At 41.2% G+C, this 13,072-nt stretch overlaps 2 protein-coding genes across 4 annotated transcripts; one reads left to right on the top strand and one right to left on the bottom strand.

The window, feature by feature from the left end:
* The first annotated feature begins 2,325 nt into the window (after positions 1-2,325).
* Positions 2,326-9,472, top strand: hmmr (hyaluronan-mediated motility receptor (RHAMM)). 3 transcript variants are annotated; one of them, XM_085136189.1, is made up of 20 exons: positions 2,334-2,606; positions 2,863-2,961; positions 3,051-3,142; positions 3,250-3,327; positions 3,478-3,666; positions 3,772-3,858; positions 3,948-4,059; positions 4,141-4,206; positions 4,358-4,431; positions 4,548-4,615; positions 4,696-5,054; positions 5,144-5,292; positions 5,416-5,648; positions 6,760-6,876; positions 7,002-7,181; positions 7,278-7,940; positions 8,029-8,101; positions 8,715-8,891; positions 9,014-9,176; positions 9,311-9,472. In XM_085136189.1, the coding sequence occupies exons 1-20, from the start codon at positions 2,561-2,563 to the stop codon at positions 9,328-9,330; spliced, it is 3,045 nt and encodes a 1,014-aa protein (XP_084992315.1). In that variant the 5' UTR covers positions 2,334-2,560; the 3' UTR covers positions 9,331-9,472. The 3 variants fall into 3 exon arrangements, with proteins under 3 accessions (XP_084992307.1, XP_084992315.1, XP_084992321.1); XM_085136181.1 differs by lacking the exon at positions 9,311-9,472 and having other exon boundaries at positions 2,326-2,606; positions 9,014-9,229; XM_085136195.1 differs by lacking the exon at positions 7,002-7,181 and having other exon boundaries at positions 2,352-2,606.
* Positions 9,473-9,950: 478 nt separating this feature from the next.
* On the bottom strand, positions 9,951-12,653 carry insb (preproinsulin b). The gene is made up of 3 exons (XM_085136230.1): positions 12,319-12,653; positions 10,897-11,099; positions 9,951-10,217 (listed from the first exon to the last, which is right to left on the bottom strand). Exons 2-3 carry the CDS (start codon positions 11,084-11,086, stop codon positions 10,072-10,074), a joined length of 336 nt encoding a protein of 111 aa, XP_084992356.1. The 5' UTR covers positions 11,087-11,099; positions 12,319-12,653; the 3' UTR covers positions 9,951-10,071.
* Between the last annotated feature and the right edge of the window lie 419 nt (positions 12,654-13,072).

The following is a 13,072-nucleotide window of genomic DNA, read 5'->3' as shown; positions in this document are numbered from 1 at the left end:
GAGCCTCAACTCTCGCGGCCCGGTACCAAACGACTCACGGACCGGTACCGGTCCGAGACCCGGGGGTTGGGGACCGCTGTTCTAGAATGAAGCTTGTGTACATACTACATCTGTTACATATGCCAGGTGGCCTATAGGAAGGGTCTCTCATATCCTCGTGTTGGTGTTGTACCTGGATCAATGTAGCATCTCAATCACGTTGTTATGTCATACCTTTGCAACTTGGGAAAAAAATTGTCCATGTCCACTCAAGGGGAAAAGAAAATCCAAAAAAGGGGGCGGTTAGAGTTAGGTTTGGGAGCTAGGATGTGGTTGTAGTTAGGGTTATAGGGCTATAGTTAGGGATGTGGCTAAGGTTACAGTGTTAGGTTGTTCACAAAACTATGACATCACAACAATGTGACTGGTCACTTGCGATGCTGATACTGGCCCAATGTTAGTTTTGTTGATCAAGGAACAACACCAACATGATATCAGATTGTGCCTATACAAAGACACAATTAATGTATACTCACCAGCCACTTCATTAGGCACACCTGTTCAACACCTCCTTAGTGCAAATTTCATGCGAGCCAATCACATGGCAGCAATTTAGTACATTTAGACATGGTAAAGTTCAAATCAAGCTCGAGGAAAAAGGTGATTTAAGTGACTTTGGATGTGGCAAAGTTGTTGAGTATTTAGAACAACCTTCCCAAGGATTACAGATAATTGCCCAGAAAAGAGAAAATATTCACTTAGCAGCAGTTGTCCAGGCTGAAATGTGTTATTGATGTCAGACGTGAAAAAATTGCCCGTCTGTTGTGAGCTGATAGGAAGGGACCAGTAATTAAAAAAAGAAAAAGAAAAAATAGTTACAAATAAGGTATGCAGAAGAGCAAATCTGTTGACACAACATGTTGAACCTTGAAGCAGATGGGCAAAAGCAGCAGGAGGGCACACAGGGTTCCAATCCTGTCAGCTAAGAACTAGAAACTGCGGCTACATTTCACATGGACTCACCAAATTTGGAAAACAGAAGATTGGATGAAGATGTCTGGTTTGGAAGAGTTTTGATTTCTGCTGAAACATTTTGGATGATAGGTTCAAAATTTAGCATAAAAACATGAAAGCATGGATTCCTCCTGCCTTGTATGAATGGTTGAGGCTGACGATGGTGGTGTAATGGTGTGGGGAAATTTTCTTGGTTGATTTTGGGACTCTTATTACCAGTGAGCATCATTTAAATGCAACAGCCTGAGTGAAAGCATTTCCATCCCTTTGGGACTACGGTGCATTCATCTTCTTGCTTACTTACAACAAGATAATGGACAACAGTCACTAGATCTCAATGTAATAGAGCACCTTTGGGGTATGGTGGAAGAGATATTTGTGTCATGAATGTACAGTCAACAACTCTGCCACTTTGGCGATGCTGCCATGTAAATAGGGACCAAAGTCTCTGACAATGATTTATAGCACCTTGTTAAATTTATGCCATCAAGAATTAAGGCAGTTTTGAAGAGAAACTTTTGCCCAACACAATATTAGCAAGGATAGCGTGTTTGGTGGGTGTATATCAGTGGCATCCTAACCATGAGACAAAGAGAAATGTCTGTAGACTTATGAGATAATTGTATTAAGACAAAGATCAGGGAAAGGATTCAGAAAAATATTTTCTCCTCCTAAAGTGACCAAGAGCATGGTAACCTCTGTTATTCTTAAATGGAAAAATTAAATGTGCTGCACTGCCTTAGCCAGAATTTATCCTAATGTATCTTGGAAAAAAATAAAAATAAAACAAAAATTGTCTTTGCACCCATTCTTCTCATCCAACCCTATCTGGGTTGGATTCTGTCAAGAATGGTAGAAAATTAAAAAATAATATGTTGTCAATATTGTAGGACCATAACCCATAAGGGGTCTCGAACTCCAGGCCTCGAGGGCCGCTGTCCTGCAGGTTTTAGATGTCTCCTTGATCCAATACAGCAGATTTAAATGGCTAAGCGACCAAAGACCAAACTGGACTTTGTAGACTTTTGCTATTCTATTAAACAGAATTATTTTACTTAGCAATTTATGCCAATTAAACTGTTTTTAATTATTTTGGGATTTTTAGTTATTTAAAAAAATCGAGCTATGGATGGTATTTTATTTTTCAATGGGAGAAACAAGCGTCCATGGTAATCCATTTAAAAAGACCTGGGGAAGCCCCTCCCCCCAAAAACAAATAAACAAAACAAATCGAAAACGAGTATGTTAAGTCTGTACAGGTGTACATCAATGGGTGTATAAAATAAGTAAAATATATAATTTCTGCAGTTACGGATTTACACAAAATCCGAAACTACACTTTTTAAGTAAACTTGAGGGCTATTTGAATGTGTTGTGAAAAGAAGACGCTCGCGATATCCGGAACTGCGTCATGGGGACTGGATTCCTATTGGCCACGGGCAGATAAATCTACGCATGACGTTATTTTGAAATTTCAGCGGCGGAGCGTTGCTTGTCAGTGAGAGCTGCACTGCAGCCTTTGCGACATTTCTAGAAACTCAAAGTTAGTCACATACAGTGGGATAAAATGTCTTTTTCACGAGCTCCTTTGAGGAGATTCAACGAACACGTAGGTAAGAAAAAGCTAACGGCTGTAGCATGCTGCCAAATTCAACCACTTAACGTTAAATGGCTTATGTTAGCTGGCTAAAGCTAAGCAAGCGTTAAGGCACATTTGGTTAGCGAGGCTTCTTGTTTAACGTATGTGAATCAATAAAACATAGCCACAGGTGGTTATTTGTTTACATAACAAAGACCTGATGGTGTTTATGATACCACTGTTGATTGCGGTGATCGACATTACAGCTAACGTCTTTTTGTTGTTCGAAGGTTGCGCCCCTCCTCCGGGGTCCTATGAGATTAAACCTGGGGACCTGAGAGGAGCGGCATCCTTTGACAAATCTGATCGATTCAAACCTCCTAAAGCGGGTGAGTGGCTCTGCTACATGTAATGCTACAGGAAATGGTGTAACTGGTAACACAACGTTAGTACCACTGGTTTTCTTTTGTGTCTTCAGCTGATGGAGCTGCTATGCCGCCGCCACCACCATCGCCTTCTAGAAATGCCTTAGTTTCTCCTGTCCGCAGGACTCTGTCGCTTGATGTCCTTGTGAGTTTAATGTTATTGTTAACGCCACTCTGCAGAGCCTGCTGATCATAGAGTTGCTTGAGAGATACAATATTTGTTTCCTTTGTCTTTCCCTTGTCAAAAACTAGCCTGAAGGGTCAAGTGCAAAGAAAGATAGGAATGGCATGACTGCGGAGAGGAAGCAGCAGAAACTACTGGAGAAGGAGGTACACCTCAAAGATTGATAGTCCTCTGTAATCAGTAGCTTGTGTCCTTAGTTATTACTGTGGAACTGGTACACCAGTAAGTGTTCAAGCTGCTGTTCATCCTGTTGGTGCCTGTACCAGAAAGATAGTTTGAGTTTTGATTCTTCCCAGATCCGGTCCCTGGTGCAACAGCGTGGGGAGCAGGATCGTCGGGTACTCGCCCTGGAAGAAGAGCTAAAGAAGGTAGAGGCCAAGCTGTTGGCTGCAATCAGGGAAAGGACCGGGCTCACTGCCAGTGTTACCACACTTGAGAGACAGCGAGCTGAACTCAAGAAAGTCAACGAGTTCCTAAAAAACAAGGTATGATGATATCTAGGCTTTACTGTATTTAGAAATACCGTCATGAGTGTGTTTGGACTTAAATGGTGTTTTTTTTTTTTTTTTTTAAATCTATGTTTTTTCAAGGTGTCTGCTGATACAACAAAAAAGAGAATCAATTCCCTTACCATGGAGTTGATGGAAGCTAGGAACACTTTGGATGTGAAAAACCAGGTATGATTCATTCAGTTTGTTAAATCCTATCTTAATATTAACCCATGTGCAGTAATAAATTGTGTCTTTTTTTTTTTTTTTTTATTCAGGAATTTAGTGTACTTCAGATTAACACTGAAGGCCAAATAAAAGTTTTAGAAACTGACCTACAAGCTGCAAGGGCTACACTCGCAGCTTTAAAGGACAGGAATAAAGACTTGGGTAAGATTTATGACTATATATCTATCTATTACATATGTAGAATGTGTAGGTGAACTAATTAGGGATGTTATCTTTCTCTAGAGGACCTCCATCAGGTGACAAAAAGTCAGAATGAAGATCTGGAAAACGAAAATGCTCGATTACATGGTGAGTTTTCTTTTGGATTTTTCACAAAGTCTGTTGAGTTGAACTGGAAGGCAAATGAACATTTTCACCATCTTTGACTTGGGAATAACATTAGTAAGCAAGTAGCATCACCTTTACTGTGTTTCTTTTTAATGGTTGCATTCTCTGCCAGCTGTGATACGGGAGCTCAGGGAGGAGATCCGTGTAGTGCAGGGATACCTGGATGCAACCAATGATGAAAACCAGGTATAAACTAGATTTACATTACCACATGCTGCAAATATGTATTTATTAATTTGTCTTCCCCCATCTTTTATTCATAAATTGTGAAAGTCATGTTTAATCCATCTTTGTGGCCATAGGAGCTCCGCTTGAAGATTCAAGAGAAGACACAGAACACTGTTGCTGGTTCCCAAGTGGAGAAACTAAAGTGAGCAAACGCTTAATGTATATCTAATTAGATTTATCCTTACTGCGTGTCTTATATGTTCATTTGTCATTTTTCCACAGGCAGCTGGAGTCCGAACTAGAGCGGTGTGTTTCTGAGCTTGAAACCACTCAAGATGCGCTGCGGCAAAAAGAGGAGGTGGTATGCAAACTCCAGCAAGAGCTGCAGTCAACAAAGGATGCTTTATGGGAAATGGAAAAGAAGTTGGAGGAACAAGAGCAGGAGCTGAAGTCTTCTATGAGTGCCATGGAGGAACAAATAAAGTTAGCCAACCAAGATGTTCAAGAATCTCAAGTGACAGTACGCCAGCAGGAAGCAGAGCTTTCTAGACTGAGGGAGGTGCTCCGGAGAACGGAGAGGGAGCTGGATGAGCGAGTGGCGCATCTTGAACAGAGGTGTCTGTTCTCCGAGGAAGAGAGAAGTATGTTCATCCTGAGCCAGTGGCTTTGGCTATTCAAGGTACAGAAAATAATTCCAGGTTTGTGAAGTTCTTGTTTTTATATATCTTAGGCAAGACTCAGGAGGAGGGACTAAGGAGGGTGGAAGAGTTGAAGAAGGAGCTGGGCTTGCTAAAGGAGGCTAAAAAAGAGGAGACAAAGAGATGCACTGAGCTCCAGGAAGAACATGCCAAGCTTACGGAGGAACTGGCAAAGGAAAGGGTGAGACACACTTTTTCTTGTCTGTTGGGTTTGCTGTTGTTTTTTGTTAACCAAAACTCAGTGCAGTAACTTTTAAGCTGTAACTTATTGTTTCTTTTTTTGTCTTTTCACCTCTCCCTGCAGTCATTAGTGGACTCCCTATCTGTGCTAGTGGAGCAGGAGCGAGAGGATTCTGAGAATCGGTTCAGACAGCTAAAGGAAGAGATGGAGGAGGTCCTGGGAGAGCTTGCCCTTATGGAAGAACAGGAGCAGAAGAATCAGGAAATGACAGAGAGTCGGGAGACCCTCCAAAGGCTGCAGGAGGAAAATGAGGAGCTGGAGAGACAGCTGAGTGATACAGAAGCACTTTTGGAGAAGTGAGCAAGCAAACTGATGGGTGTCACTGCCCATGTGTTACTATTTTTGACCCACTAGACTGGCAGCATGTCCTGGCATGCACTGTAAATAAAGCGGGGAGAAAATAATTGCTGTGCATCAGTCCATCACAAGCATGACAGAGTCAGTGGGTCACTGTCTCTGTTTTAGACCAATTTAAAGTTTCCAAATGTACTGACTTCATCCTTGGTGTATAAAGGAAGGAGGGCACTTGGTGACCATGTTTTTTTTTTTTTTTTTTTTTTTTTTTTGAGAGTCTGGTAAATGTAAGAGGTTTGGAGGGCTACGTCACTATAATATTGATGATGTGCACCTTGTAGCTAGGGCTGCAAGCGAAGATTTTATTACGACTCAAGGTTATTCCATACCATGAACTAATTCTCTTATGGTTTGTTTGCACCAAACACAAATAAAAGTTTGGCAACACGAGAATATTCGCTGCAGCCGACAAGATAATTGGAATGAAATTAAGGAAGCAGTTTCATGAGAAAACAGAAAGTCCTATTATTCCACTTACTTTTGTACAGGTTCACTCCGTTAACACTACATAAAATTGAAGTTAACCCATAGAGCTCCAGTTTTCTTCAAATAGCATCAGTAAGCTCTCCCTCCAGTTTTGATAGTCAGTGGCATCAGGAGGAAATCCCAGTGGACGGGTTTTCATAAGGCAACATGAAGCGAATAGTTTATGGAAGTTGAAGTATTCACCCCAGATCATCTCGTTACGTAGACCGTAGATGTGTGCTCGCAACAACCCCTGCTGAGCACAGTTATTCCACTATATCTTCCAATATCATTATTTATTTATTTGTGTGTGTGTGTTTTTAAAAAAAAAAAAAAAAAAAAAAAATCCAAACCCAAAGATACAGTATTATTAATTTATTAATGTTTTTAGGAAGTTGAGGAAGAAAAAGTTTGAAAAACTGTCTCATTTTTCTTTCTAAATGCAGTGTTACTTGATGCATTATGTGACCACTGCTATTTGATTTTGTATATTTTTGATACTTCTGTCAACTGTTACAGTGAATTGGGTGTTTTAGGAACGTAGACTGACGATGTGTCTTTTTTTTTTTTTTTGGTTTTATTTTTAAGTAAAAGCAATGACGTGGCTGCTGTGAAAGAGGAGCATTTAGCTGCTGTGAGAGTGCTTGAAGAGGCGCACACAAAGTCCCTGAGCAAGATGGCAGAAACTGTCACGGAGCTGGAAAGGTGAGCGCTCGAGCGTCTGTGGTTCTTGGATGTGTCTCTTGAAAAGCCAGTTTGATTTGCACTTGCTTTAAATGTAGATTTCTGCCAGAGCGTGGGCTTCACGGGATGCTCGTTTTAATTTTCAGTACCAGAGAGGCTTTAAAGGAAGCAAAGGAAAGGCAGAGGGAGCTAGAACTTGAAATTAAGGAGGTGATCCTCACAGGGTTTCAACAGAAGGAGGAGGAGATCAAAAGAGTCAGGGAATGGTTAAAAGAGCAGCAGGTGATACAGTTAGCTGGAGTGAAAGCCAGCGAGCAGATTTTGAGGTATCCTAAAAAAATGTTTTTGTTTTTTTTAAATTTGATTTTTTTTCTACCTTTGCTAAAATTGTCACTTTTCTACCTTTCTCTTTGACTTTGTAGAATGTTGCTGGAGGTGCAGGCTTGCCTTGCACAAAAAGATGATGAGATGAAGGCGGCGGAGGCGAGCCTCGCTGTTCAGATCAGTCAGCTGAACAGAAAAAAAGAGGGAGAGCTCCAAAAAGAGAGGGAACAAGCCCAGAAACTGCTGGAGGAAATCAGTGGGGAAAAGGAGGAAATGATGACACAGCTCAAACAAGAAAGAGAGGAGAAGGTTAAAATTCAGATCGCCCTTCAGGAGGAGAAGGAAGCATCTGAGGTTGAAAGGAAAGACCACCAGCAGCTAAGGTCAGAGGTGATCAGACTACAGACTGAGCTCGAGAGATTAAAGGAGGAAAGGAAAGGTCTACTGTCTCAGGTAGAGCTCAGAGACCAATCTAAGGTGGATCTTGAAAATCAACTTAGCACGGCCGAGCAGGCCAGAAATCTGCTTCAGTCTTGCCTGGTTGAGGTTGAGCAAGAAAGCGAGAGCTTCCAGGCTCAATTAGGCCTCGCAGAAGAGAAAACACAAGCTCTGCAGCGTGAGTTGGATGAGGTGCAACAAGACAGACGAGCTATAAGGGAGCAGGTAGAAGTACTGACTCAGGAGAAGGTTATGCTGCAGTGGGAGTTGGAGGAGCAGCGGCAGGAACTGCAAAGACAAATAACTGAAGCACAAGAGAAGAGGTGAGAGAGGTTGATCTTTGTGTGTCCTCCGGAGGTTTCTGCTGTTACAATTTGTGCATTTTTAACTCATCGTATACTTTCTTTTAAGTTCTTCAAGTTCAGAGACTGAGCACTGGAAGAAACAATATGAGGAGCTGTTTGCCAAAGTCAAGCCCTTCCAGGTCTGTGATTTATTTTTATGACAACTCATAGAAACCCACACACGTTTTCATTAAAGCTGCACTAATTAGTATTTTTAGATTAATAACAGCAAAACCCCTCCTTGTTTAATTGGTTTAGTTGACAGGGTGCATGCACATTATGTTTATCTTACCAGCAAAATAAAACTGCCACATATGAACCCGCAGATATTTCTCACCCACCTCTGCTGTTCAGGCCGTCTTTTAGTTGTCTTCAGCTCAATTAACAGCTTCAGTACTTCTACACACTCTCTTTGGAGCTCCAGAGTTCTAATAATCCCACTTTACTCTATTCACCCAGCATCAAATGGCTCACAGGCACAGTTAGTGAAAAAAGTGATTGAGGGGAAAAAAGTGGAGGTTTTTAGTGGTGAATGGAGCAGTACTTGCACAGTACTTTTCTAGTCTTACCGATTGAAGTGCTTTTAAGCAACTAAAAGGCAAGACTTTTTTTCCCCCCAGAAGTTGAAGATTTGAAGAGTAGAGATGTGTATTCATCAAGTGGTCAAATCAAAATGAATGTTGATGTCATAACATTTCTGTGAACACACAGTTATCAGAATAATAGTGAAAACTAATTAATGTGTGTCTGCAGGAACAGCTCAATGCCTTTGCAGCAGAGCGAAATGCACTACTTAATGAGAACGGGGCAAACCAGGAGGAATTAAACAAACTGGCTGACGCTTACGCTCGCCTCCTGGGACACCAGAACCAGAAGCAGAAGATCAAACACGTGGTGAAGCTGAAGGATGAGAACATCTCTCTAAAACAGGTAAAATGTGATGCAGAATTGCCTGCCTTCCAAAACGCAGACATCATCTCAAGCTAACATGCCTCTACACTACACCCTCCCCACCTTCTTTTTATTTATTTTCCCTTTCTGTGTGTGTGTAGGAGGTGTCTAAGCTTCGCTCTCAGGTGAGCTGGCTAAAGACTGATCTGGAGCAAGTGAAGTCAAAGCTCCCCGGTGCTCCTCGCCGCAGGTTTGACCCCAGCAAAGCTTTCCAACATGATAAGGAGAACAGGCAAAGTGAAACGTCTGAGCCGCTTAAAGACGGTAAGCACTTTCATCTGGCCAGAACCTTGAAGGAATGATGGGATGAAATAAGAATTGTTTTTTGTGGATGAGTCTCATTTTTATGTAACTCCTAAAGTGTTTTTAAAACTCTGATTCTCTGTTTGTTTTGTTAGGAAACCATTATGGACTTTAGGCTTTAGGACTCTGCTAGCAGCGCTGCCAAGAGACTTTTCTGAGATCTAGTATCTGTGAGTTATGAGAGTGTAAACTGAGGTTTTACAGCCTTTTGTTTTAGTGTGTACATTTTGTGTTTGGATTTTTATTTTATTTTTTTTTTAACAAAAACTGTTTAAACTTAATGAGGTAAAAGATGGAATAAAGTCTTAGATGCTAACAATTGGAGATCAAAAGTGTAACTGGCTAAAAATCCAAGGTGCATTTTGCTAACTGAATTTTAATCTTTTTAATTATTCTTAGGGTTGTAGTAATTATCTCATGGGGAAAAGCTCTTAATAAATCTGTCTTATTCTGTAAATAAAGACAAATTTTAATACTCTTCTTGCGCCCAATCGTTCTTGAGACTTATTCAAATGCTAGGTGTAGAAATGCTTTATAAGGAGCTTTTTTTTTTTTTTCTCTCTCTCTCATTTGGATCATTTTGGCCATGTCTATCCTCAGCCAGAAGAGAGCACTCTAGGACTGCAGCCACAGGTTGGAGTACAGCAAAAGGCTACCGCAGCCCATGTTTCAGCTGCACTATATATGAGCGACAAAAAAAACACACAAATTCACATCTTTGCAGAGAAGAGCCTTGGGTTATGGGTCAGGAAGCTTTATTTCCTTCAGTTGATAAGACATAGCCAGCAAGTATCAGGCCAGAAATTGACTTCGGGACCTTTTTACAGGCTATGAGTGGTGCTCCTGAAGTGGCGAGTCAGTCGCAGTAGCCCTCCAGGTGGTAAATGCTGCACGGCTTGTGGCAGCACTGTTCCACGATCCCTCTCTTCACTTTAGGCTCGTCGCGGCCCGACAAAGCCCTCCACAGTCGCTGGTCCTGTCTGGCCCTTTTAGACAGGAACCCTTTGAAGTGGAGAAAGTTTCCACAGCCCTGTGTTAAGTCCTGATGCTGCTGTGCAAATCTCCAGTTCCGCAAAATACCATTTACTGTTCACACTTTAATGGAGACTTAATGGCTAGTTAATCTGATCTCCCCAATCCATTTAGTCTTGTTAGTCTGTACTTCAAGAGGAGATATGATGGAGCGCTAACGGAGGCATATCATAGCTTACACCCCTAATGTTAATGTCGAAACATCAAAAGAGCATTTGATGCAGAAGATCCAAAAAAGTTTCTAGAAATAACAATGAATAATTTAGGGATTTCACTATTTTGATCAACTGGTTTTGTCACAGCAAAGATGTTGAAAGCTACAAACCACAAGCCTGGCTACACCACTGAACTCAGAGGAGCCTGGAGTTAGGCTTTGCACACTAATGATGACTCAATACATTGATATACTTCTGTAAAGTTTTCAACATGTTGTTCCTAAACATTTTTCTTCCAGCTAGCATCCAATTTAGCATTTTCATTAGACTGAGTCTGAACTTTGAACACTGTGTTCAGAGACTAGACACACAAAGCACAACTGGGGTCTTGGGGTGATGTCATGCTGTTCCTTTCTGAACTCCCACCATCAAGGGGACAATTAGAGCTTATTTTACGCAAGTCAAAAAAGAAAAAAGCAGAACGGTGGTCTTACCGAGCAGATGTTCCACATCACGCTTGTGGGTCCGGCTCGGATTGTAGAAAAAACCCCTTTCTCCACACACAAAGTAGAGGGCGTCCACCAGGTGGGAACCACACAGATGCCTGAGGGGGACCGAAGACCCCCCTGGAGAGCAGAGCATCAGCAGTAACAGCATGGACACTGCCCATGATACCCTGGCCATACGAGGGAGACCGCTTGAACAAAGGACGAAAAGAGGACTTCATACACAAACATTTGAAAGCTATTCAGATTTTTATTGTGTTGGGTTTCAAAGAAAAGTGTAAAAGTGAATTCAGTTATCAATACATAATGCCTGAAGGTTTGGAGGAGTGAAAGAGCATGAAGTGATGCCGAATGATGACTTTTCCTGGCATTTTCTGTTAATAACTTCTTGTGAGATTCTACCTAATAGCTGCAAAGATGAGGCACACGGCAATACCCCAACTCAAAATTTAGAAAGGAGGGAGAGGGGGGGGGGAAAAGCTAATACCGCATTCTTTGATGGAAATGCCATGTGAAAAAGAAGGTCTGTGGAAGAGTCGTATTCTCCAAATTTTCAGTGTTTGAGAAAAGAGGATCATTTCAAATGTTACATCTTGATGACGCACTTGGTCTTCACTCTGTTTTTTACAAGTCTAATGCAACATATAGTGATAATCTTTCTAAATAGAAAATCATCCCTAAAAATGTAATATTTTTGTAATGTTCTAAGTTTCATAGGTATATTTTTTTTTTCCTTTTTAGTTTTTTTAGATTTCAGTCACCCAAAGTTGAGCCTAATGTCATTTCTGCACAGCCTCTGTTGAAGTAGATTGAAAATTGATTTTGTTCTCAGTCCGTTTGCTTTACTTTTATCCCCAGTTGAGCCAGATTTCATGATGGCCCCATCAAAGCTAGAAAGAATATGCCCCAGAATCACCAACGTGGATACTGTCAGTGTATCCTCAAGGTCAGCCCACACCTTGCTGTCCAGCTTAGCAGTTACAGTGCTCAAGAGTGGAGATGATTTGTCCAGTATTACAGAAGTGATATTAGTTAAATCCCATTTGTGATGGATATTCTTGCACGTTTGAAGTTCAGCTTCTGTTTCAAGGTGAAAAACATATTTAGCAGTCATTTAGAAACTATATAGACCTTTTGTGGACATCATATAATGTACTGCAGATTATTGGATTGAAAATAAATCATTTTAACAGTGTCTTTAACAATGCACCTGTGCCAGACATTACAGCATTGGCAGAACACTCTATCGGGTCCGCCACTCCTCTATTCCTCTTGGCCTTGTGCCAGGCTCCTTGGCACAGTAGATGGGTTGAATTATAGATTCTGCCCACACTTTATTTTCATCCTGGTTATTATACACATAAATTTTAACAGTGAAAATCTTGAGGGAATACAGAGAAACTTCCTTACCTGTGTTTGAGGCCTGAGTGCAGCAGAGCAGCTGGTGGTTAAAGATGAAAAGGGCCTAGGCCTATAGGGCTATACTGGTAGAGAACATCTCTACTTGGCTACCTTTGCCCCTTAATAACTCTCCACCTGGCTTTTGTCAGCCTCAGCGGAAAACCCTAAGGTCCTCTCATTAAAACCCTGACCCGTAAGCATGCTGATCTGCTCTTCAGTCGCACTACGTCATTTAACGGAGTGTGGACCTGCAATAACGGGATATAGTTGAGAAGGCAGACATCCAGCGATGCCCAACTCAACCCCTGCTGTGTGTTGTCCTGACTTGCTCTGGTAACAGGATGACAGACAAACACCATATGCCATGTTCTGATCACAAGAGCCATGGACTTCCAAGTTTGCCAGTGACCACTGCTGGTGTTTTTAGGTACTGTCACATAGGACTCATGTGAACAATGTTTGCGTCATTCAAGTCCAAGTTACAGATGTACATATGCAAGTTCACATGGGCGTTTTTATTTAGTTGAGAAAAAAGTTATATTGTATTATATTCGTGCCTTTATCCCCATATCACAATGCAAAAGACACACACGCACAAATATTATAGAAATCTCTTAAAAACTTTAAAACTAAAAATGACTGAATTCTTGTCATCCTACCTACATTTCAAGTACTAAAACTTGTTGTTTGTTGTTGAGGACTGAATAATACTAAGAAGTGAATACTTATATATATGTATCATATATATGTATGTATATGTGTG

The sequence above is a fragment of the Neolamprologus multifasciatus genome, chromosome 2 (genome assembly GCF_963576455.1).
Source record: "Neolamprologus multifasciatus chromosome 2, fNeoMul1.2, whole genome shotgun sequence".
Classification (NCBI taxonomy): domain Eukaryota; kingdom Metazoa; phylum Chordata; class Actinopteri; order Cichliformes; family Cichlidae; genus Neolamprologus; species Neolamprologus multifasciatus.
Note: the sequence above shows the minus strand (reverse complement) of the source record. Positions and strands in the feature narration are given on the sequence as shown.